The sequence below is a fragment of the Seriola lalandi genome, unplaced genomic scaffold, assembly GCF_002814215.2.
Source record: "Seriola lalandi dorsalis isolate HSWRI2012SDOR001 ecotype SW California unplaced genomic scaffold, Sedor1 jcf7180002054378, whole genome shotgun sequence".
NCBI lineage: Eukaryota > Metazoa > Chordata > Actinopteri > Carangiformes > Carangidae > Seriola > Seriola lalandi.
In genome coordinates, this window is record NW_019524931.1 from 602,221 (window position 1) to 624,711 (window position 22,491).

At 41.9% G+C, this 22,491-nt stretch overlaps 1 protein-coding gene across 1 annotated transcript in view; it reads left to right on the forward strand.

Moving 5' to 3' along the window:
* Positions 1-22,402, forward strand: part of arhgap12b (Rho GTPase activating protein 12b) — a 55,136-nt gene extending 32,734 nt beyond the window's left edge. The window contains exons 3-20 of the mRNA XM_087174743.1: positions 8,164-8,436; positions 10,205-10,345; positions 10,466-10,546; positions 11,062-11,184; positions 13,719-13,793; positions 14,175-14,236; positions 14,392-14,473; positions 14,649-14,771; positions 16,658-16,762; positions 16,854-16,952; positions 17,286-17,388; positions 17,480-17,599; positions 17,723-17,821; positions 18,896-18,973; positions 19,103-19,237; positions 19,442-19,547; positions 20,952-20,982; positions 21,432-22,402. Of these exons, the coding sequence (XP_087030869.1) occupies positions 8,164-8,436; positions 10,205-10,345; positions 10,466-10,546; positions 11,062-11,184; positions 13,719-13,793; positions 14,175-14,236; positions 14,392-14,473; positions 14,649-14,771; positions 16,658-16,762; positions 16,854-16,952; positions 17,286-17,388; positions 17,480-17,599; positions 17,723-17,821; positions 18,896-18,973; positions 19,103-19,237; positions 19,442-19,547; positions 20,952-20,982; positions 21,432-21,563 (1,968 nt within the window). The 3' untranslated portion in view covers positions 21,564-22,402. The remainder of the gene's footprint in view (positions 1-8,163; positions 8,437-10,204; positions 10,346-10,465; positions 10,547-11,061; positions 11,185-13,718; positions 13,794-14,174; positions 14,237-14,391; positions 14,474-14,648; positions 14,772-16,657; positions 16,763-16,853; positions 16,953-17,285; positions 17,389-17,479; positions 17,600-17,722; positions 17,822-18,895; positions 18,974-19,102; positions 19,238-19,441; positions 19,548-20,951; positions 20,983-21,431) is intronic.
* The last annotated feature ends 89 nt before the right edge of the window (positions 22,403-22,491 follow it).

Sequence of the window (22,491 nt, forward strand, 5' to 3'; positions counted from 1 at the left end):
CTCCTCTGCGTGACCGCCTGATCGGCAGGGTTTTCGCCATGGTCACGGCTGCAACTCCCTCAATCACCACGCCACCGTTTCCTTTTCTAATTCAATTACACAATCACATTATGTAACTTAGTTATAGGGGAAATGCACACGCACTCCGAGGTGTGACATTGATGCAGACGCCATCTGCGGCAGAAAAGACCTTTTCAACTAAACACTGAATAATTATTTCAGCATTACAGCTGTGATCATGTTTTTTAATTTTATTTATTAGTGTCTGTAGCCTGATGATGAAAGTCTGATCTGACTAATGTTTTCACGTGTATTCGACAACCTAGTTATTTAGCACAAGTCACACTGAGGCAGTTTCCAACATTTCAAGTTAGAAGGAAATTTAAAAAGAAAAGAAGCAGAAGAAAATATAAGAAGACGTATAGACGTATCCAGTGCAGTACTGTAAGTTTGGTGGACAAACAGCTGTCAGTATAATGCACTACAATTAAACAGCAAAAATTATTATAAAGTTGGATCAACAAAACAAAATATTATAACCTCCATAAAGCTACATAAGATATACTGCTGTACTGTTGTATTAGATGTCAACTGAAGTGTATGCACAGACGTAGAGGAAAGTCTGATATAAAAATAAAGAAATATCACTTAGTTGTTTAATTTGAAGGCAGTAATTCCACCCAGCGGCACATAAGTAAATGAAGCCTGACCAAATGTTGGAACTGCAGTAAACAACCTTTCTGAAGATCTACAGTGAAGGCGTCAGGCAGGGCGTCGGTCTGTGCATCGTCGTGGGCGATGGACCTGAACACAGCAGTATTGTGACAAAAAGTTTAAGCAGATTTAACTTTTTTTAATAAATGACCCTGTGCTTTTTTGCCAGACCCCCTGCGTTGGAACCCCCGCTGTATCAACAAGTAGCTAACTTCAAATGAATGTGTGGTTGCTTTTTTTTTTTTTTTATTACAGCAGTAATGCTGGTCTGAACAGGATCTTGTAGCTTTTAAAATCCCCTTCAGCATTGATGATTTTACCTTATGGACACAGACAATCGCTGCATCTATATGCAGTGGTTGTCCAGATGTGACAGTGGTCAGGCTTTGAACTTCTCTCTCAGACTCTTCTGTCACTTTTCATGTGTAAAATTAAGTGCAACACTATGAATTCCGTCAAGAGACTGTCGACTTTCTATATTCCTGTTTGCATGATTCACTGAGCTCACCACGTCTGTGACCTATTGTTTGCTGCACACTGAACCCTTCAGAGGTCTGGCAGTTTCATATTGCACAAGCAATAGTCAGCGATATAGATCTTTGTGCTGAGCGATTCAGTGATTTATATACTAGCAGTAATTTTTTCTATGCGGTGATACACTGGTCTGGAGACCTGATGTAATGAGCTCGACTCTCTGTGTCCTGGCGGCGGCGGCGGCAGCAGCAGGTTTGTGAATCATCTGCAGTTTGTGAAACAGCTGCAGCGAGGTGACTGAATTACATTACAGCTCTGAGGAAAAGAAAGCAGCTAAAGTGCCGCTGTGCGGAGTGTGGAGTGCAGTTCTGTGGAATATGCTGCACAGATACTAATGGTGTGTGTTGAAATGCAGCATGGAGATGCTGCAGAGCGGGTTGCCATGTGTGCACCAATTGAAACCCCTCCCCCTCACGCTACTTTCCTCATGGCCAGATACATTTGATGGAGACTCCCACCCACTCACCAGCAGCCTCTGCTCCACGTCCTCCCACCCAACCCAAGAGAGACACCTAGTGGACGCAGGGTGCAGCTACACTCCTGCGTCCCCGCTGCCCTCGCCCTGACCTGCACTACTTTACACTTAGAATAATTTATGGTTTAATTTACAGTGCACTGCGAGGCACAGGTATTTTCTAGTGATTGTACAAGCACAGTGGGACAGGAGGCTGGATAGAGTGAAGGAGAGAGAGGACAGGGGGAAGGGGAGTAGTATTCCCAACATGGTGATAAATACAACAGCTACAGCAAGCTGTGTTCCATGCAGCAGAGCATAATCTCATTGGGCTCCATTAGCAAGCCAATTCTTCATCAGTTCCTTTGCTATTGCTGTGTGCGTCTGTTCCTCTCTGCATTCACATACTCCATTAGACCCCTGAGTTGAATTAATCTCACATTTCCATGCTGGGTGTGCCTACACACTCTCCAGGCTGCTTAACGCATTATAATGCAGTTGGTGGAGATTCTGTGCTGTACTGGCCTGCAGTCTGAAACTCATTTATCATGGCTGTGCAGACAGACTGCTGCTGCTGCTGCTGAGAAGAAGACTGTTCTTCATTCAACAGCACATCTCATCACCTCACTCCTGCCCTCTATCTCTCACTCGCTCCATCTATCCCTCATTTACACCTCTCTCCCCTCAGGCTGTGTGAGCCATCCCTCCCGCCCCCTAAGGTCCTTTCTATTTTTAATTACCTGTCAGAGACCCCGGGTCTCCATCCCCTGCCTCCCCAGCTCTCTGCCATATCACATTCATTTCAAACCAGCCAAGAATCAGAATATGAAAATACAGTGAGGAGAGATTTGTAATCAAGCGCAGTGCATTGTGGGAAGAGTCATCTTCACTCAACAGATGTAACTGTCCAGGGGTTCAGTGAAGTTTTTCACTGATGCTACTTATTATGAAAACACATGAGCCGGTAATGTCTATTAACGACTCCTTGTTGATTACTACAGATATATCTGTATCGGCTGGTGTTAATCAATGACAGAAAGCCAATGATATTTTGAAAAGGGGTTTTTGAATCCGAGGTCAGTGTGTTGATATCGTTGTCCCGTTGTGATATGCTAATGTAAATTGTAAAGTGCCAAGTCTCAAGTTTCAATCTGAGCAGGTTTACATCAGCAAAACTATGAAATGGCAACCAACCTGAAAAAGGCAGAAGAGCACAGTCAGTCAGTGGAAAATCATTTGCATGATGAATTAAAAAAACATTTATCAGTGAACAGCAAGTGAAGAATTCTGTCCAGGATGTGGGCGGACATGTTTCCTTGTCAGTGATCAAGATAAGACTTTGTGACTGTAACCTCAGAGGATTCACCACAGGATGCAAAAATGTACAAAAATAATCCGGTTAACAAATCTGTTCAATGTTCTGATGAAAAAAAAAAAAATCAACCTCTACCACAATGACAGAAAGAGGAAAGTGTGGAGAAGAAAGGAACAGCTCATGGACCAAAACCTCCACCTCATCTGTCAAAAATGGCAGTGCTTCTGTTACAGCACATGTGGCTCCAATGGAACTGACACACTGGCATTTATTGATGATTTCAGTGCTGACAGGTCTACAGGAGACGTCTGTGCTCAGATTCAGCCAAGTACATCAAAACATTCATCATTCAGCAGGACAATGATCCTAAACATACAGCCAAACAGCTTTTCAGGGTCAGTCACCTGATCTCCGTCTCTGAGCTGTGTTCCACCTGCTGAAGTCCAGACTAGTTAGAGAGAACAGGCAAGATCTGAGGGTGGCAGCAGCGAAGGCCCTAAAATATTGATATCAGTGTCACTCAAAGAAAAAAGAGTATCAACCAGGCTCTAATCCAGAAATGCCTCAGACAACATTTACTGTTTGCAGCATGTTTGGGTTCATGGTTGCTTGAAGTCTATCACTCATAGATTTCTGCTGTAGTTGAAAATAAAAACCATAAGAAAATGATAAACTACCAAAAGGTCAGATATATTTTTTTCTTCATTTTAAAACTGAAACCAAGTATGTTGAAAGATGTTAATTGCATTACAACATTTTTTGCACAATACCTGAACAAACGGCCGAAGTAGACGATGTAGAATATGTAACGGTATTTTCCAATGATTTGTGAGAATTGTGCTGCAGCTCACTGATACTTTATCTCAACCCTCGTATGTGGGTTATCTTGAAGGTTGTTAAACTTTGTCAAGGAGCTTTTATTACCCACAACATCCCCCTCCTTGTCTTGTTGTCTGTTGTTCTGTCTCGATGTCTTTTCTTGTCCTACAAAATAAGCAGCTTTGCTCGTTCTCTCCTCAGCGCTCATTTGTTCAGGTGAAAGAGGAGCGCGGGACGAAGCAGCCGCGCAGCAGCGATCAGGGGTATTATCTTTCCTCAACACATCGAGTCTGATTGTAGCAGTCGGGTTAAATATAGAGCCTGGCCTGTGGTGAAGCAGCCTGAACTGCCAGTTCTGTCTGTCAACACGTCTGTTTGCGCAGTTTGACTCCAGCACACAGAAACACACTCTGATAGAGGAAGCACTGACTTTTTCTCTATGATTTCCTGTTGTGTCAGATTATTTTGTGTACTGTGCTGTGTGTTTGTGAGGTAAAAAGATCCTGTTCCCCTTTGCCTCTGTCACAGTCAGTCTCAAATTACCTCCTACCTTCAGTCAGACCGTCGCACAGTCAGAAGGGCAGAGAGGAAGAAAAGGGAGCGTGGTTCTTGGAGGTGAAGCCCGTGTGTGTCCTGTCACATTTGATGGCCGCCATGCGTCGTACATTCAGTTTATTCAGAGGTTACAGGAAAGCCGGGGAGAATGACGACGACGTGTTTGTGTGCAGCCCCAGAAACAAGGTGACACATAACAGAATATGTCAAATGAAATGAGGCAAGATGGAGGTGAAAATATGTCGATTTTTGCTTAGTTTGTGTAACCTTTCAAAAGTGTTATTTTTACCAGGTCAGGTACCTTTGCTCTGTGTCCACTCTGAGATGAATTTAGAACTGGGTGTCAGCTTTGCCAGCGCAGATGGATTTCACCTCCTGAAACTGTCATTTTTCTCAAACTGTCCATTCTCAAACTTTGAGAACTTTCCATCAGTCGCTGGCAGCCGTCACCAGCTCTGTTCTCTTATGACTGTTAAATTGGATTCCAGGTTGCGTTAATAACAAACAAAAGTTATTCTGTCTGAAACTAGCAGATACCATGTGACTGCAGTGTGCCAGTAAAACACTTGATGTAGAGTTCAGTTAACCATTTTAGAAAAGTGCTGCCTCCTGCTATTCCAGGCATGTGTTAGACTTCTGTCTCTGCATATGGTGCACATTGCGTAAGGCTTTTCTTTCTAATAGAGAACAGTCCATTTCTGCAAACGAGGGCGCTCAGTGTCTCCTGATAGAACTTCTATTTTTAGTTTTATTTCAAGGGAGCAGTTGGTCATTTTTATTCTTATTATAAAAAGATTTTGAAGTCGCTGTATAGTGCTGGAGCCCAGCTGATATATTAACTGGGTCAGTGTTTTTAGCTTAGTTTAGTTCATCACTACTATATATCAGTATCAGCATATTTTTTAGTTGATAATGTTTGAGGTGATTTGGAAACAGTGTCTTCACACTGGGATTAGGAACGAATGATATGCAAAGACATCATATTGCGATTATATTGGCAGATATTGCGATTGTGTTATGAGTCATGATTTCAGTTGGAATGATCTTTTTTTTTATTTCATTTTCACTGAAAGAAAATTTAAAATGATGATTTGATTTTTGTTGGTCTTGTACCAAACAAACATGTTCCTACATTTGGAGAATATGATTTGTTGGCCAGAACATCTCTGTAGATAGATAGATAGATAGATAGATAGATAATGATATAATAATAATAATAACATCTAATAATAAATAAACAATAATAATTAGATTAGCCAAAACAAAGGATCTCCTGAACCTCTCTGTTCTGCAGTGCAGTGAGATGAGACTTTTGCTTCTCTGTCCTGCCAGAATGTTGTGGAGAGGATGGTTGGTATTGTCCAAGATGGCCTCCATCTTACATTGCATTAAGGGTTTTTGGATCTACTTCATTTTGACCATTCCTTTTTAAATCTGCTCTTGCCGTCAACACTAAATAACCAAAGTACTACTTTAAATACTTCCTGTAAAGGCAGCATGAACACTATGAGGTTGATTGACATATGCAGGATGCATGTCAACAGTGAGCCTGTGTTCTGCACAGTAATAGTCTGTGTGCAAACTCCATTCTGTCCAAAATGATTGTTGTATTACTCTCTGAATGAAAGTAGAGACAGAAAAATGTTGAATGGACCTTAAAGCTTATTAATTACTGCTCCACCGGATGCAGTTTGGTTTGTCTGGACTGAGTGGAATCCAAATGGATTTGACCCCAGCCTCGATTTCAGGCCACACTCAAACCATCTGCATTTAGTCATGATCGTTATCATATTATTCCCCAAAAAGCCAATTAAAATTGCAACACACTGGCTCGTTTCTGGTTGTGACTGATGAGTCTGAAGCTGAGTTCAGCCAAACCATCATCTCTCACTGGTCGGCCTCCATGCTGGAGTACTTGCTGTGTGTTGGACTGAAACTGAGAAACAGCGGGTGAACCTAACTGAAAACAGCAGGACGCTACTGAAACCTTTCCTCTGCCCCCGCATGTGTGTAGGATATTAAATAATAATTTATGTGAAAAATATTCCTGTTATTCCAAGACCGGCAGGAAGTCCCATCTGTGTCCTGAAAACAGTCCAAACCCTCTAACTGAAGCGTGTTTCCCCCCACATTCCTCACCTGAAACAAACAGGGGGGGGGGGGGGGGGGGGGGCTGGCACAGTCTCTGATATCTAATTCTTCTCTGTTTGGGCATTTATCTGCTCTGTCTTTTATGGTGTGTGGTGTGGGATCTTCTCTAGAGAGACACAAGCCTGGCATCAGTCAGAGAGTCAGCGCTGCTCCAAAACCCAAAATATTTTTCAGAAGCATTCAGAGCAGCGTTAAATGCTCTGAGCCGTAGCCATGGAAACATGGCTTTATGGCTTTTGTGGAGTGACCTTCGGATGCTGCCAAGTTTTCAAAGACTTAGAAAAACTGTCTTTGAAGTGTGTCTGCAGTGACACTGTGGGGCCACATTCATGATTAGGATCATTGTATTGACTGTGGTTAGTTGTTTTTAGCTAGAAAAGAAAATTGCACAAAGTCCAGTGAAGTTAACAAGTTGTCACCCTGAAGTTATGTTGATTTTCATCATCATTTTCATGATGCTGCTAGTTGACTTCACTTTATACAGCCTATCACCATTCACACAAACCTTTTGTTCAGAAAGTTGACTTCCCCATTTTCATCTTGTTTATTTTAACCACTTTTTTTTTTCTTACATAATTTTAATGTTTATGTCAACACGGCTGCTAAGAAGATTGTTTTTGTTCTGCCTCAGAAAAGTGACAGCTTCAACCGTTGCAACATGTGTCCTTTCAAAAATGTTCTTGAGAAAATACTGAATCTACCTGTTTTCTGTTTGTTGGTGTCTGTATCAGCATATAGGCGATCATCAGGTCACAGTTGGGAAGCATAGTTAGAATTTTACTACACATAATATATGGATCCAGTGTTTAAAAGAAATCTGTGTAACAAAAATCTACAGACTAATTTTGATTCAAACATAAACCTAGAGCTCCCTTGCTCAGTGTAACTTTTTCCAACATAACAACTTTGGAAAAATCAGATCTTTTCTTCTACCTAAAGATTTCATGATGATTTTATCATTTTTGTCGCACCTCAGTTGCTGTACAGTCTGCTCAATTTCAGGTGGTCTGCTTTTCAGGACTTCTGGCTGTTCTCAGTACACATCTTTAAAAAGCATCTTAAAGCCCCCTTTTTTTTTGGCATTTGGGCTTTACACTTGTGCTTGTTTTCACGGATCATATTGTCATCCGGAGTTTTAGTAGATGTATAAATGATTATGTAACTCTGCTCCATCTGGTTTGAGGACCTGATTAGAACTGGACCAATGCGGTCTTGAAGTGTCTGCAAGCCACATGGGCATCTGATTTGATCAGCAGCTGCATCCTGCCCTGCAGACAGTCAGAGATATTCATAACTTACTGCATCACTTTCATACTTAGTAGAAGAAGTTGGGTTTATGTACATCATGTCTGTGTCTTTGCAGCTAAATGTGCAGCTTGTTACATTCCATGGTCCAAACCAGGAAGTGATAGCTGCTGGTTTTTCTGTACTGAACTGGACCAACATTCCTACAGATGCTTAGATCTCAGCAGACTCTGGAATGTTTTCAAGGCTCCTTTCTGGTTATGGAATTTTTGGGAAATCAGGACGTTCATAAAGTCTCTGGAGAAGTCAGGGAATATAGAAATAAAATCCTGAACAAATGTTGTTGTTTATCTGACCACCTCTCTCCCTCCTCCAGACAACATCACCTACAGGCCAGGGCCGGTCCGACTCTCCGGTCTACACCAACCTCCAGGAGCTGAAGATCTCGCAGTCCAGTCTGCCGCCCATCCCCTCTGGCTCACCTCTACACATCCTGGGCGACTGGGAGACCCACAAAGACCTGAGCGGCAGGCATTTCTACTACAACCGAGCCACCGGGGAGCGCACCTGGAAGCCTCCGCGCACCAGGGACACCAGCGGCAGCACCAGCAGTATCCGCGGAGACAGCCAGGGGACTGTTGATAGTGAGGTGAGCGATGTTTAAGCCAATTTCTCTTTGTGGTTTTGCAAGTTATAAACACACCATAAAAAGTCCAAATAATTGTGAGACCATGTGACTTCTGTTTACAAGCCTTGGCTGCTTCTCAACATGAAGAAAGTAGGAACAAAACCACAGCAACTTTTCCACTCCTGTTTGGTGCGCAGGAAACAGTAGGTGTGATCACATGCTTGAACACAGGATTCAGGTGTTTAGCTTGCATGTGAGGAAAAGTCTGAGGTGAAGCCTCAGTCGGTGAGGACATAAACAGCCTGTAAATGGACTCTCTGGCAGTCTGTGAAAAATAAACAGGCTGTGGTGAAGGTGTGGTGGACCTCAAAGGACTTTTAAAATGGTGCTGTGGTTACTGAAGGTAAGGAAACAAGAGTGCCTTTGATATGGGGAAGCCATGGTTTCCTGTTAGGTTGTCATTTCCTGCCTCACTATCCAACACTGCCCCCCTGTGGTATATTGGTGTATTGCAGCATCATGTGAGGGAGATTAAGGAAGGCTAAATATATTTTAGTATTACTGGAATATAATCAGAGCTGACTGATGAGTCAGTCAAAAGAAATTGAATCAACATATCAGTCTGAATATAATTTGATCCTCAAACCAGATGGACTCATCACAGTTATATAATCATTTATCTGTCCACTGAGAGACCACAGACAAACACTGTGAACATAAAGGGCTAAATGCAGCTCATATAGCACTTTTCAAAATAGAAGTTGCAATTTGATTTTACAGAAAGAAAAAAAGGAAAGTGGATAGAATAGACAGAGAAGACAACTTGATACTTTTCCTTTACTACAGTTCAGAGACAAATGTTGTACTTAGATAGCAATATGAAACTTCACGGGCCAGATTTATTTTGCTACTAGTCCCTGTGCCCCTGGTTAAGAGTTTACATACAAACCCCACAATTAGATTTTAAAATACTGTTTGTAATAGATCAAAGAACAGCTGGACATTTTGGGAAACGCTCTTATTTGCTTTCTTACAGCCAGTTAGTTAAACAAGACAGCAAACAGGAAGTAGCAGTTAGCCTGGCTCTGCTCAAAGGTCAAATAGTGTGCCTGCCAGCACCTCTTAAAGCTCACTAATTACTGCAACACATTATTTTCTAATCTTGTTTGTTTAATCCACACAAAAACATAAATTTGCCAGAACCAGGCTAGCTGTTTCCAGGATTTGTACCAAGCTAAGCTAAGGTGCCGCTGGCTGTAGCTTCATATTTTCAGCAAAAAAAGTTAATAAGGATTTTCCCCAAAATATAAAAGTATTCTTTCAACATTTATATAACAGTGTGTAGTATTTTAAAAGCTAATTGGAGGCTTTGTGCAATCTTAATCTGCACAGGAGCTCGCTAGTAGCTAGCTAAGGAGCAAAAAACGGAAATAGTCAAACGTCTGTTTATAACAACAATAATACAGTAACCTTCATGAAGGTAGAATTTATTGCAGGATTGTTGTATTAGACTGCATTAGTTCTCACTAGGTGTTCCTAATAAACTGAGTGTATATTACACTGTCATATCATGAATGAAACCACAGTAGATTGTAAAATAGCAGAGAATGCAGTAATGTCACAGAAATCCCCACTGAGTAGCTGAGGAAGTGATATTCATGTTCCAGTGAGTCTTTTCTATCAGAGCTCTAATGTCTTCTCGTGTATTTTTTGTTATGTATTGTATGATGATTATACTTCATTTAAAACATAAAGCCTTCTGTCTCTGCTCCTTGTCCGTCCTCCACAGCTGCTGTCCTCAGAGGAGAACTACCACAGCACCCACTCCAGTCAGTCTGACAGCCAGTACGGGTCGCCCCCTAGAGGCTGGTCGGAGGAGTTGGATGAACATGGACACACTCTTTACGTGTCTGAATACACACAGGAGAAGGTGCGGTCTGTTTTTGATTGTACTGTTGAGAGTGCGGATGATTTAACTCTCTGCATCTCTCTGTTATTCCACAGCTGATTGTATCCACGTGTGTTTGCTGACTTGTGTTTATGTTTACAGTGGATAAAGCATGTGGATGAACAAGGACGGCCCTACTACTACAGCGCTGATGGATCCAGGTCAGAGTGGGAACTGCCCAAGGTAAGATTAACTGAGGAACATTAGCTGTCACTTTTGTCTTCCCTTCATGAGTAATATCTCCTGCTTTTGACAAAAAAAATCTTCTCATATTACATCACCTAACACCTCTACCCAGTAACACACTTGTAACTGCCTCCTCCTCCTCCTGGCGTGTAGTCTTAAGTCTGGTCCTGTTAATGTAAGTGGATGAGTGTCTGAGGAGGTCACACAGCCAGGTCTGTGCTGAACCCTGGGTGACTGACTATTACTGGCTCTTTACACCTTAATCCAGAGGCTTTAGAACAGATGAGAGTAGATCGCTCCATTCTCAGAGTGAGTGGACAGCAGAGTGGGCATGGATATTCCCAGTGGACCATACTGTTGACTTTGGAAAACAATACTAGGGTTGTAAGAGAAGTCCCTCTGTCCAATGGTGCTGTGGACAGTAAAAGGAGAGGTAGGAGAGAGAGGACACTGAAGAGTCTGCTGGAATAACTCTGATGTCTAAGCTTTAGCTCTCCTCTGTGTCTCCGCAGTATAACATCTCCCCTCAGTCTGGCGAGGTTCCCAAGAGTCGCAGTCTGGAGAGGAAGCAGCAGGATCCCATCGTCCTCACCAAGTGGAGACACAGCACCTATGTGTTAGACCTCAATGACAAGGTAAGGCACCCTGAAGACCCTCACACAGGCGCTCATCAAATCATCAAAATCTGAGAAGTAACATGTGACTGGTCTGGAAACAGCCTCTCCTGTTCTCTGGCAGGCTTCTCGTGTGGTCTTACCACTATCTGTTTTATTGGCTGTGAGTTTAATCCCTGAGTGCTGATTACATTCTCAGCCCAACAGAGGAAAATCTGTCTGTCTGTGGCTGAATCTGTCTCTTGTGTTTGGGCATCTTGGCAAATGGTGGTGAATTATTCAAGTGAAAAGCATGTTTACTACCTGTGTTTTAAATCAGGATGTTGTGACTGTTGTTATCAGATGGTGAAACCCCAATTAAAACAACAATACATCAGCTCTGTGGCAGTGGTTTAAGTTACAGTTTGGCACTAATTCCTGCTGGTTTGTGGGCACATTCAGGTGTAGGCCAGCATGCTAAAGAACGTTCACATCGTAAGATAACCCATTAGTCTTAAAAGAGTACTAAAGTGGTTTATTATCACCCCTGCATTAAGTTAAAGGGTCCCCAAGTGACATAATGAAAAAAAGAATAGTCAAAGTGAAGGCAGCAGAGTCAGATTTTTCTAGTTTCTATTGCGGGACGAGACAAAAACACAGAATACTACATTCCACAATGCAACCTGCTCAGAGCTCAGCAAGTGTCATGGAAGACAAACAATGTATTTATGCTCCTGAATTAATCATTTGTCCACAAATTACTCATGTATGCTTCAGATTTAAAATGTTTGCACACGACTTCACATGAGTTGACATTTTAAGATGTCTGTGATATCAAAGATGAGACAATGTTGTTCAACAGGCTCAACTCTCTACACAGGTAAATCCTTATATCTCTATCTAAAGTCAAAACAAAACTAAATTTACATTAGATTTTTCATTTCATGTTTATTTTGCAGTGCCTTTGGTTGTACAGTGATAAGTTCAGCTTCCAGCAGCCAAAACTTTCCAGCATTTCTGAAACAATTTGCAACTAAAACTATGTGAAAAGAGACTTTCTATACAGAGGCTGGTTCTTATGATGCAAGGAAAGTAAGCAACATCTCATTACCACAGCCTGCCACAACTCTGGTCCTAACTGACCAAATAAGGTACAACAGGCTGTAACTTCAGCTCCTCCTGCTGCAGTAACTCATAAGCATCAGAATGATCGTTACGCCACAAATGAGCTTTGATTTAATCCAGTTTTGTTTTGATTGTTACAAGGATACACTTTGCACTTTGCTGTCCTTTGTTAAATGTCAACAGTTTCATGTTGTGTTGTGTTAGTTTATATGCCGTGCTGCATACTGCATGGCAAAGGTCCACATCTTTTAATCTCCGAAGCTCCGGTTAGAGACACAGAGGACATTATACAACTGTCTTCACACGCTGAGTGGTGCTTCTCATGAAGTACTACATAGAGCTGACATGTAAAATCAAACAGAGTGGCCTCCTTTAATTTGTTTTAATTATTCAATTTGCCCAAGGTTAGTGTTTTCATACCAGTGTTACACCTTACATTATGGTCTGTTAACAGTCTTATTACCTGACACTCCCATGTCTGCAAGGAAATAATAAAATCATGTCATCTTACAAATGTCACTTTTGCACTTAAGGCAATTTGTGCATTAACTAAATAGTCAAAAGATGTATGATGTATGGTTTAGTTGGTCCTTTTGTCTGTACTTATAAAATCAGTGCTTACATTTAAACAAAGTGAATTCCATAGAAACAAACAAAAAACATCTGTCAATATCCTCTATGGCATTAAGATGTTAAATGATTGACAGCTAAAACGTTGACGCTCAATGGCGACAAAATGTCAGATTTGCTGGTTGATAACATGCTATAAGAGATACTGGAGGCTAACTCTGTGCTGGTTTATAAGATGGGATCAGATATACTGGAGGCTAACTCTGTGCTGGTTTATAAGATGGGATCAGATATACTGGAGGCTAACTCTGTGCTGGTTTATAAGATGCTATCAGATATACTGGAGGCTAACTCTGCTGGTTTTGTTGCAGTTCTCGTTCAAACTCTGGCGGTTCGCTTCAGATCCGCACAAGAGGAGATTCCGTCTCTCTCTTTACCGAGATAAAGTTGGTACCATGCAGAGCCTCTCTTCTCTTCTCGAATCAGATGATGATCAGTTTTGATTCACTGTCAGTAAAATCCCTTGTTCGACTTCTTTGTAGAAACATTCAGAATGTACGACGATCAAATCCACACGTTGACTCAATCATAGACGTCTGATTTGTTTGTGTTGTGGATAAACAGGAAGAAAGCAGCATCTAGCATCTTGCAGTTTATCTCTTTGAAAAGCATGTTGACTCAACCCAAATCCTAACTTGCTTTTTACCTTGATCTTCATCTTTCAATGACCTGAATTAACATCCAGCTCAATCTTGTGATTCCTCTCCAGGTTCCTGATCCACTCTCTCCTCCTCACTCTCATCAGACTGACTTAACTTCATGTGTCTTGTAGTTAGCTGCTAGCTGTTAGAAACTCATTTTCTTGTGCCTCTTATTGGTAGGAGTGTGCTCCGGTGCCCAAGCAGAGCTCTCCAGACTCTGACTCCTGCCCCTCATCTCCTAAGCACCCCTCGACCGTTAGTATCCCAGCTTGCACTGCACCGCACTCATCATCACCATCCTGCTTTCAGCTGCATCCAAATACAACACTTCTTATCCCCTAATCTTCACTTTCCATTTGGTTTCTCTCATCTACTGCATGTCACATCCCACACCTAACTGCATCACATCTAACACTGCTCCAAAAAAAATATATCAACCAGCACAAGTGCTGCAGTTGTCAGGCGCCCTCTGCTGGTGGTATTTGGACATAACATCAAGCAGCAGAGCCACTTCCAGCCTCCGACACTGCCCATTTGCTTCTCAAGCTTCAGCCTGTGTGTGGTTGTGTGTGTGTGTGTGTGTTTTATTGGTGCCCTCTAGCAGGTTCTCATCTGTGTGTGTGTCTTCCTCCTCAGCCTTCAGAGAAGTGTGGAGTCCTCAATGTCACCAAAATCACAGAGAATGGAAAGAAAGTCAGGTAGGAATTCTGCTATCTATCTATCTATCTATCTATCTATCTATCTATCTATCTATCTATCTATCTATCTATCTATCTATCTATCTATCTATCTATCTGACTATCTAACTATCTAACTATCTTTGTTTTTTTGTTTTTGTTATTGTGACCAACAGGAAGAACTGGACCTCATCGTGGACAGTGCTGCAGGGTTCCTCTCTGCTCTTTGCGAAGGGTCAGGGGGGCAGCACCAGCTGGGTAGGTGTCCCATCAGCTCCATGTATCTGCAAAGTTTCACTCTTCCATTCATCTCTACATTATTTCTCTCTTCCTTATTTCTGCATAGTCGCTTGTCTTCATTGCCAACTGTGCTGTGACGTTTGTCATCTTCTGTTTATTGCTCCTCTCCTCTCCTCTCCTCTCCTCCCTGAAGTCTTACTACCGCAGTGGCTCCATCCCAGAGCTGCTCCTCACTCTCCTTAGCAACTGGAAGCACTCAGTCAAGTCCCGTCCTGCTGTCTCCTATGTGAACTGTAGGCCAGTGCAGGCTGCCGCTGTATGTCCCCTCTCTCTGCATGTGTTGCTGTCTTTCATTCTTTCACTCATGCCTGTCTTCACTGACCGGGAGACTCATGTTTGTGTGTGTGTGTGTGTGTGTGTGAAGCTTGATTTAGCTGATCCCACTGGAAGAAAGCTGCACTAATCAATATTTTAAATGACTATCATCAACATTGTTCGCAGGTGTTTTCAGCGAAACAGTTCTGATAAACTCCCTTTTCACTTCCTGCTCAGCACCAAACAGCAGGCAGACACAGTTAGCGACCAGCTGGTGAACATAGTGAAGCGATTAGCTGCTAAAGAGCCAGATTCCCTCAGGAGCAGGTGGAGACTAAAAATGGATCAAAAAGAGAGGGAATATTGGATACTGATTCATCAGGTGGACACAAATGCAACTTCTAATGTGTCTGCTGGATGTCTAAACAGGCAACTGTTTGGTAACATGTTGAAAGGTGATAATATTTCATTGTTGCATTTATTCCTTTGAGTGGCAACTAAATCAGTGAGTGCAGGTTTAAAGCTCAATATTTTCCTCTTCTTCTGTGTTTTATTTGAAGTGTTGATCCATAAGAAGATATATTTGTGGTTTTAAGAACCAAAAACCACCTCAGTGTAGTTTTACATCTCCTCTCTCAGGCTTCTCTCTAGAGCTCTAGTACCAACAGGCCGGTGAGCCAATCAGAAGAGAGGAGTCTCTGAGTCTCTCTTCTCATTGGCTCAATGTTATAGTATTATATTATAGCAGAATTCAGGTAAACACTCAGAAAAACCAAATCCTGCAAGGTTTGGATGGTGGGTCCAGGTGGGCGGGGCTTGGTGACTGCTTTGTTGTGACATCACAAAGTTCCAGAAGTCCTGACGGCTGGTTTTAAGGCTCAGTTTCTGAATACAGGCTGTGTGCATTTCTCTGTGGACTGAGGCTTTGATACTTTCACAGTATTAATGTAGAACCTAGACTTGATCTATAATCACACTACACATGGACACAGACCTTTTATTATTATTTTTAGATGGATGGAAAGATGAAATTTGGCCTCAGAAGCTTGTGAATTTCACTGGGGTTTATTTATATTTGGCAGAAAAAAATAAAATATGAAGTCTCTGTGTTGTATGTCTTTATTAATTATATACTATAAAAGAGATGACTGGAGGTATGGGGAGAAAGATGGGACATGACATTCAACAAACTCAAACTGGGTACAGTGTGGTTCATGGTCAGCATTTAAACCCCACCAGGCACCAGCAGCACACTCCCCTCTTCTTACCTTCTCTTGCTCCAAAACACGTCACTTTTGTTTGTTTTTCCTAAACTCTGTGATGACTGGAAGAATAGCAGTGCACTGATCTGAAGTCAGAATTCACACCTGCAATTGGTTGCAACAATTATCATTTATCGTTATATACATTTATAAATTTAAAATAAACATATATTTTCAAATTTTGCACGACATGGTTTGATTCAGCAACAAAACTAAACCTTGAAAGTCATTGAAAGGCTTGAATTTTAAAAAGGATCTAACCAAAAGCTTTTACTGATTATTAATATGCATGTGACATTAATAACAAGAACTAACAGGGTTTTTGCTTTTCTTGTAACACATTAATAAAGATGAGTTTGTATCATTGAAGAGTTGATGAGTGTTAAAGAGTGTGACCTGATCTCTGCTCCAACAAGCACAGCAATAGATGTAGAGTTTATGGTTTGACAGATGCTGAGGATGTTGGGCAGAAATTCAAATACTAAATAGTTTTGAATGTTTTGAAAATGAACTCTTCATCTGATTTCTTGTGTTTGATGTGAACACGTCCTCTTGTTTGATGAAAGTCTTCCTAAAACTGTGTCCTTGTTTTATCATCTCTCACACACCATTCCCTTGATTTCAGAAGTTCGGCAGCAACCAGTCCAAGCCCGAGTTCACTGTGGATCTGCGAGGGGGGTCTGTGGACTGGGCCTCTAAGGACAAGTCCAGCAAGAAGCATGTCATCGAGGTATTTCACTGTTTTTAGGCATTTTAAAGTGATCACTGTGATCTAAACACTTTGAAAAAGGGTGATGTAACGCTGACTTTTCCTCCTGCAGCTGAAGACCCGTCAGGGCACAGAGCTCCTGATCCAGTCAGAGATCGACAGCGTGATCAACGACTGGTTCCGCGCCCTCACAGAGACCATCAACACACATGTGAGGAGACACTTTTATATTCATTTTCACTTTCATGTTGACTTTCATGAGTAAAATCCTGTGATGAGTTTATCTTACAGTAGACACGGCTTGTATCTGTGCATTTCTAAAGTCCAAACCAGAATTAAAAGATTTACTTCATTGCAGCAACAGGTGAAATTACTCAGATACAGATGTTCCCATGATACATGACCAAAACACGAGAAAAACTCAGGAATGTGAATGGGTTGCTGCAAATGTGGATGGAGTGAATGAGCCTTAAGAGTAAATTAGGTCTGAGCTGACTTGAATCTCACTGCGTCTAACACTGTATATGTGTCTCACCCTGTCCAGGCCTGGGAGTCAGATGAGGCCATTGAGGAAGACATGCCTGAGTCTCCAGGAGCTGAGAAACAGGACAAAGAGAAAGACCACCGGGACTCCAAGAAGAGCAGAGGTGAGAGTCTGTGTTTTACTGCTACAACAAAAATCTGCTTATTGTTAGTGTCTTAAAGAAACTAACTCATATCCGGCCTGTCTTCCTCCAGTGATGAAGACCTCTGTGAGTATGGACTCATCAGACCAGAAGAAAACCAGGTTGAAGCTCAAGAAGTTCCTCACACGTCGACCCACATATCAGGCTGTCAGAGACAAGGGTTACATCAAAGGTATTCAGACAGGATGATGCACAGACACCAGCTCCGTACATGTGAATGAATATGTGTCATTGTGTGAATATTTAATAGCAGACTCTGTGGCCTGATGATTAATGTGTTTTTGCCAATTCACAGATCAGGTGTTTGGCTGCAGCCTAACCAGTCTGTGCCAGCGCGAGAACACGTCAGTGCCCAACTTCGTCAAAATGTGTATCGACCATGTGGAGAACACGGGTATGAACAGCAGCCACCTGATCCTATTTCATTTCTCATTGTCGTTCAGAAACCATGGTTAGTAATGATCAGGGATGTGAACAGAGGCGGAAAAAATCATGGATACAGTCATTCAGAATGAGTGAAAACTATCAACCAAACATCTGTCTGTTCAAAAGAGCTGAATCTGACATCAGAGGTTAAAGCATATAGTGCAGATTTCAAATTATTCATCAATTTGGTAATTAGAATTATTTCATTAGATGCAACATCATTTAAATACATGTCAGTAATCACATGACTGTCATAATGCTGTGGCATCACAGCACTGACTGAAGTTTAGTCTGTAGCTGATTGTTTTCTGTGCACATCGACGGTATTTAAGGTCAGTATCACAGCAAACAGATGAATCACATTGTTATACTTTCTGTGTGTTTTGTAGTTTTTCATGAAGCGTTTAAACATTAAGTGACTCACTGTGTATCACAGCTGAATTCACAATAACCAGTAAGAGGAGCTCCAGTGCTAAGAACAACTATTTCAGTCAGTGACACTGATGATTCAGTCCAGTCAGTTCAGACAGAGGATTCTGTGATTTGTTTATATATACATTAAACACCTCTATTGTATTGTGTATATAGATCAAAGTTTGATCATTTTTAACTAAATTTATATCGGTTTACATCAAAGGTACAAAAAAGGTTAGCTAAAGGTCCCTTATCTGAAGTTTTCAACAGTATCTCATGGTCTTCCTTCCTCAGCAGATGGAGTAAGCAAACATACAGTTTCCCATCAGACAGTATTTGGTAATTGTTATCTGTGTGTGTGACCTTTGCACGTATTTTTCGCTGTGCTGCAGGCATGTTGGCTCATGTCAGCTCTTATCAGAGGCTGTTTGGCCACTTCAGCAGGTTAAATCGTGGCAGAGCTTTCTGATTGGCTGATGAAACAATGATTTCACCCACTTAGTGTCGAGGTTCTTAATGTTTTGTTTCCATGTATTTATTTTATTATATATAATGAGGCATTTATACAGTGTCATTATTTACAGTATTAGATTGATAGACTGACACAGCTTGTGTCCTTGTCCTGCAGGTCTCAGTATCGACGGCTTATACAGAGTGAGCGGGAACCTGGCAGTGATACAGAAGCTCCGCTTTGCTGTGAATCACGGTAGGACTCTAGTTCCCCTCTGCTCCAGTCCTGTCTGACCACCTGTCAGGGATGAGTTCTGTTGTATTAAAACCTTTGTCGTCTGATTGTCCATTGCTCCCTTTTTTTGTTCTTCCCTCCCTCCGTCAGATGAGAAGGTGGAGCTGAATGACAGTAAGTGGGAAGACATCCACGTCACCACCGGAGCTCTCAAGATGTTCTTCAGGGAGCTTCCTGAGCCGCTCTTCACATACGGATCCTTCAATGACTTTGTTAACGCCATCAGTGAGTAACTGGATTCACCTCCATTCAAATACACTATGACAAGGCCTGACACGATTAAAACACACAAGGACCAACAGAATGTTGAACTCACTGTTGGAGTTAAAATCCTTTTTCACTTGATGCATGAAGTTTTTCCACCACTTGGCCACAAGGTGGAGCTCTGGACATGTGTATTCACTGACCTGCTGTGTGTCTCTGCCTCAGAATGCTCCGACTACAAACAGCGAGTGAATTCAATCAAAGACTTAATCAAGAAGTTGCCAAAACCAAACCACGACACAATGCAAAACCTCTTCAAGCACCTGCGCAGGTAAGACAACTGCTCACACAGCTCACACACACGGACCCCCTTCATTTATTAAATGATCTCTATCAGATATTATTAACATAAATAATGACTGCGTACTAATGAAATGATTAAATCCCAGTCACATCATTTCTTTGGATGTAATAAAGATGAGAAGACCTTCAGTGAGACTGAAATTTAAAAACTGTAGTCATACACATGAATCCACCCTCTGTACTTTTTGAGAGCCGACTCAAACGTGTGTGGCATCAAATTTGAAAGGTTTTTAAAGTTGCACTTAATGCTTGGTCAGATTCTTTGGTTTGTTTACGTCCTGATGTAAATCAGATTTTTCCTCAATTAAAACAGGAACATTTACATTCTATTTTTTGAATATATTTTGTGTAGACAGTTTTATTTATTTAGCATAATTTTGCTAAATGAAAGGATTATATCATGTTTCTATTTCCCAAAGTTTTGTTGGCTCAGATATGGAACATTTGAAAATAGCCTGAACAGGCACTGAATTATATTTTTTCAAACCTATGTCTATATACATTTACAAGTAAAGTGTACAAACTCTGGAAGGGCCATAACATGGTCTTAAAATACAAGGTTAATCAGTCCAAAAATTTATCTTACCACTAAACAAGAACAGACAGAGTACCACGACCACGTAAAATCAACGGCAGAAAAATTTAAATACAAAACATCTAGACGGAGATTGTTCCTACAAACATACATCCAATTTCCAGATGAAAATTGGCCCTTTAGATAACTCTGTCGCATTTTCAGAAATGTAATTGATTGTCCCTGTTAAATAAATAAATAAACTAAACTACATACAGTCAGGCAAATACACACACACATCCCCAGCACATACACACTTGAGTCTGAACATTTCAGGGACAACAAAGTCATGCAACTGTGCATAAAGCTCATTTGATCCAGACACTAATGCATTACCACAGACTCAGTCATCAGTTTCTACATGTCACCGCACTGACCTGTGTCTGTGTTACAGTTTATAAAACACACACATTGTGTATGTGACAGGATGTTGAACATAATGTTTGTTTGTGTTGCAAAATAATGCATTTTACATCACTGTATGAAACAAATGAGAATGGACACATTCACAGTTAAAACTGTGTCAGTCCCTCTATTGATCTGCAGCGTGACTCTTCTGATGTGATCAGCTCCTGAACACCTTTTCATGAAAACTGCCTTTTACGTTCCCTCCGTCTGCTGCTCCTCAGCAAAGTGCCCGACTGTTCAGATGAACTCTTAAAACCTACACTGACTTCAATGAGCGCCATGTGCACGGATCATAAATGGCACTGAGGAGATCTTATTTATACCAACTGCTGTTTGACTCCCGTGCCGAGTTTTTCCTCTTTTGTGTTTACCTTTCCTCACACCGATCAGCCTGCGGGCGGCAAACACAAACTACAGCCAGGTTTAACGTGTATTCTTAGCCCGCCGGAGCCAGTGGCAATATCATATGTTCACAATGACATTTGCCTTGGTTTCCAATTTGCATTTATATGGCACTGTGTTTGCTGTAATTCAGTACCTATGAAGTGGTGTTTCTTGAGGAAATTTATAGCGTGACATTCAGTGTATGGAGGTCTACGTATATCAGCGGGCGGATTTAATCTCCTTTTTTTCTCCCCTCTATGAATATGTTATTGTTTTGTGCATCTGCATGCAAGGATGTAGATTCTATTTAAAAAGGCTATTATGCTCTTGCCTGGAGCGTTCACAGTGTTACAGAGTGTGTGTCGTGAGGCTCGCCTCAGCATTCGAGCGCAGGCCCTAAAGATGTGTGTAAAGACCGTAATGTTGTTTTTCTAGATGAAACCCTGAAGCTTCACTGAAGCCAAACAAACACACTCTCACCTAAAGCCCTGTCTCTTATACACATCTACGCTGCTCAGGCCCGAGACCGAGACGGGCAACATCGCGGTCCACATGGTCTACCAGAACCAGATAGTGGAGCTTATACTGCTCGAGTACGAAAGCATCTTCGGCAGGTAGAGGCGCCTGCTCAGAGGAGGAGGCCGGGCTTTTCAAACGCAGACTTCTTTTCCTTTATCCCCCTTTTTCTTTGGCTGAACTGAACAATGCTGTGGACCAAGCAGTCTGGGAGGAAATAATCTCACTTACATTCATTGACAGGACAGTTTACGAAAGTGTTGCACTTACAGAAGTTTTTCAGAGGAATTCAAAAGAGGTGTACAGGTGTCACAGTCGCCATTCCTGCTGGAAGTAGCGGTTTGGATGACGGACAGTGTTTCAAAGTGATGCCGTGATGACGACGCGCCGACGTCTGTGTGATGTGGTGGATTTGAGTATTCAGGTGTTTTTGCGTACACTGGATTCCCATGGCCAGTAAATTCAACGTGGAGCTGGTGGCCGGCGTGCTGCTCCTGGAAGCTGCACCTCGTCATCTTTGCTGGAGGAAGGAGCCGAATCTGAACTGGAGAACTTTTCTGTGTCGTGGAGCTTTGTCTGTGATGTGTCAGCCCTCTGTGGTTTTGGATCAGGTGGAAAATAATAATCAGTGTTATGTTAACGGACTTGTCTTTTGGCACTTGGATGAACTGGAGTGACAGATTGTGCCCCCCACCCCCACCCCCCACCCCACCCCACAATCCCACTTACTTTAGTGACACCATCAACCCCCTCCCCTCCCTCACCTCCACTTCCCCCTTTCAACCAGTGTTAACCATTAACCCTGCTCCATGAGCGTCCCATGACTTGAATGACGGAGGGAGGACAGACCCTTTTTGTATGTGTGTGTCTGTGTGTGACTGTGTGTGTGACTGTGTGTGTGAGTGAATTAACGTAAATGGAATAAAACCTGAGCAGAAGCATCCTCGTCTTGCCACTGTGTACAAACTGTGTGTCGTGTAGTCTAACGTGCTTTGGTAAAGTTTCCTTTAAGCTGTGGGGGTGGGGGGTG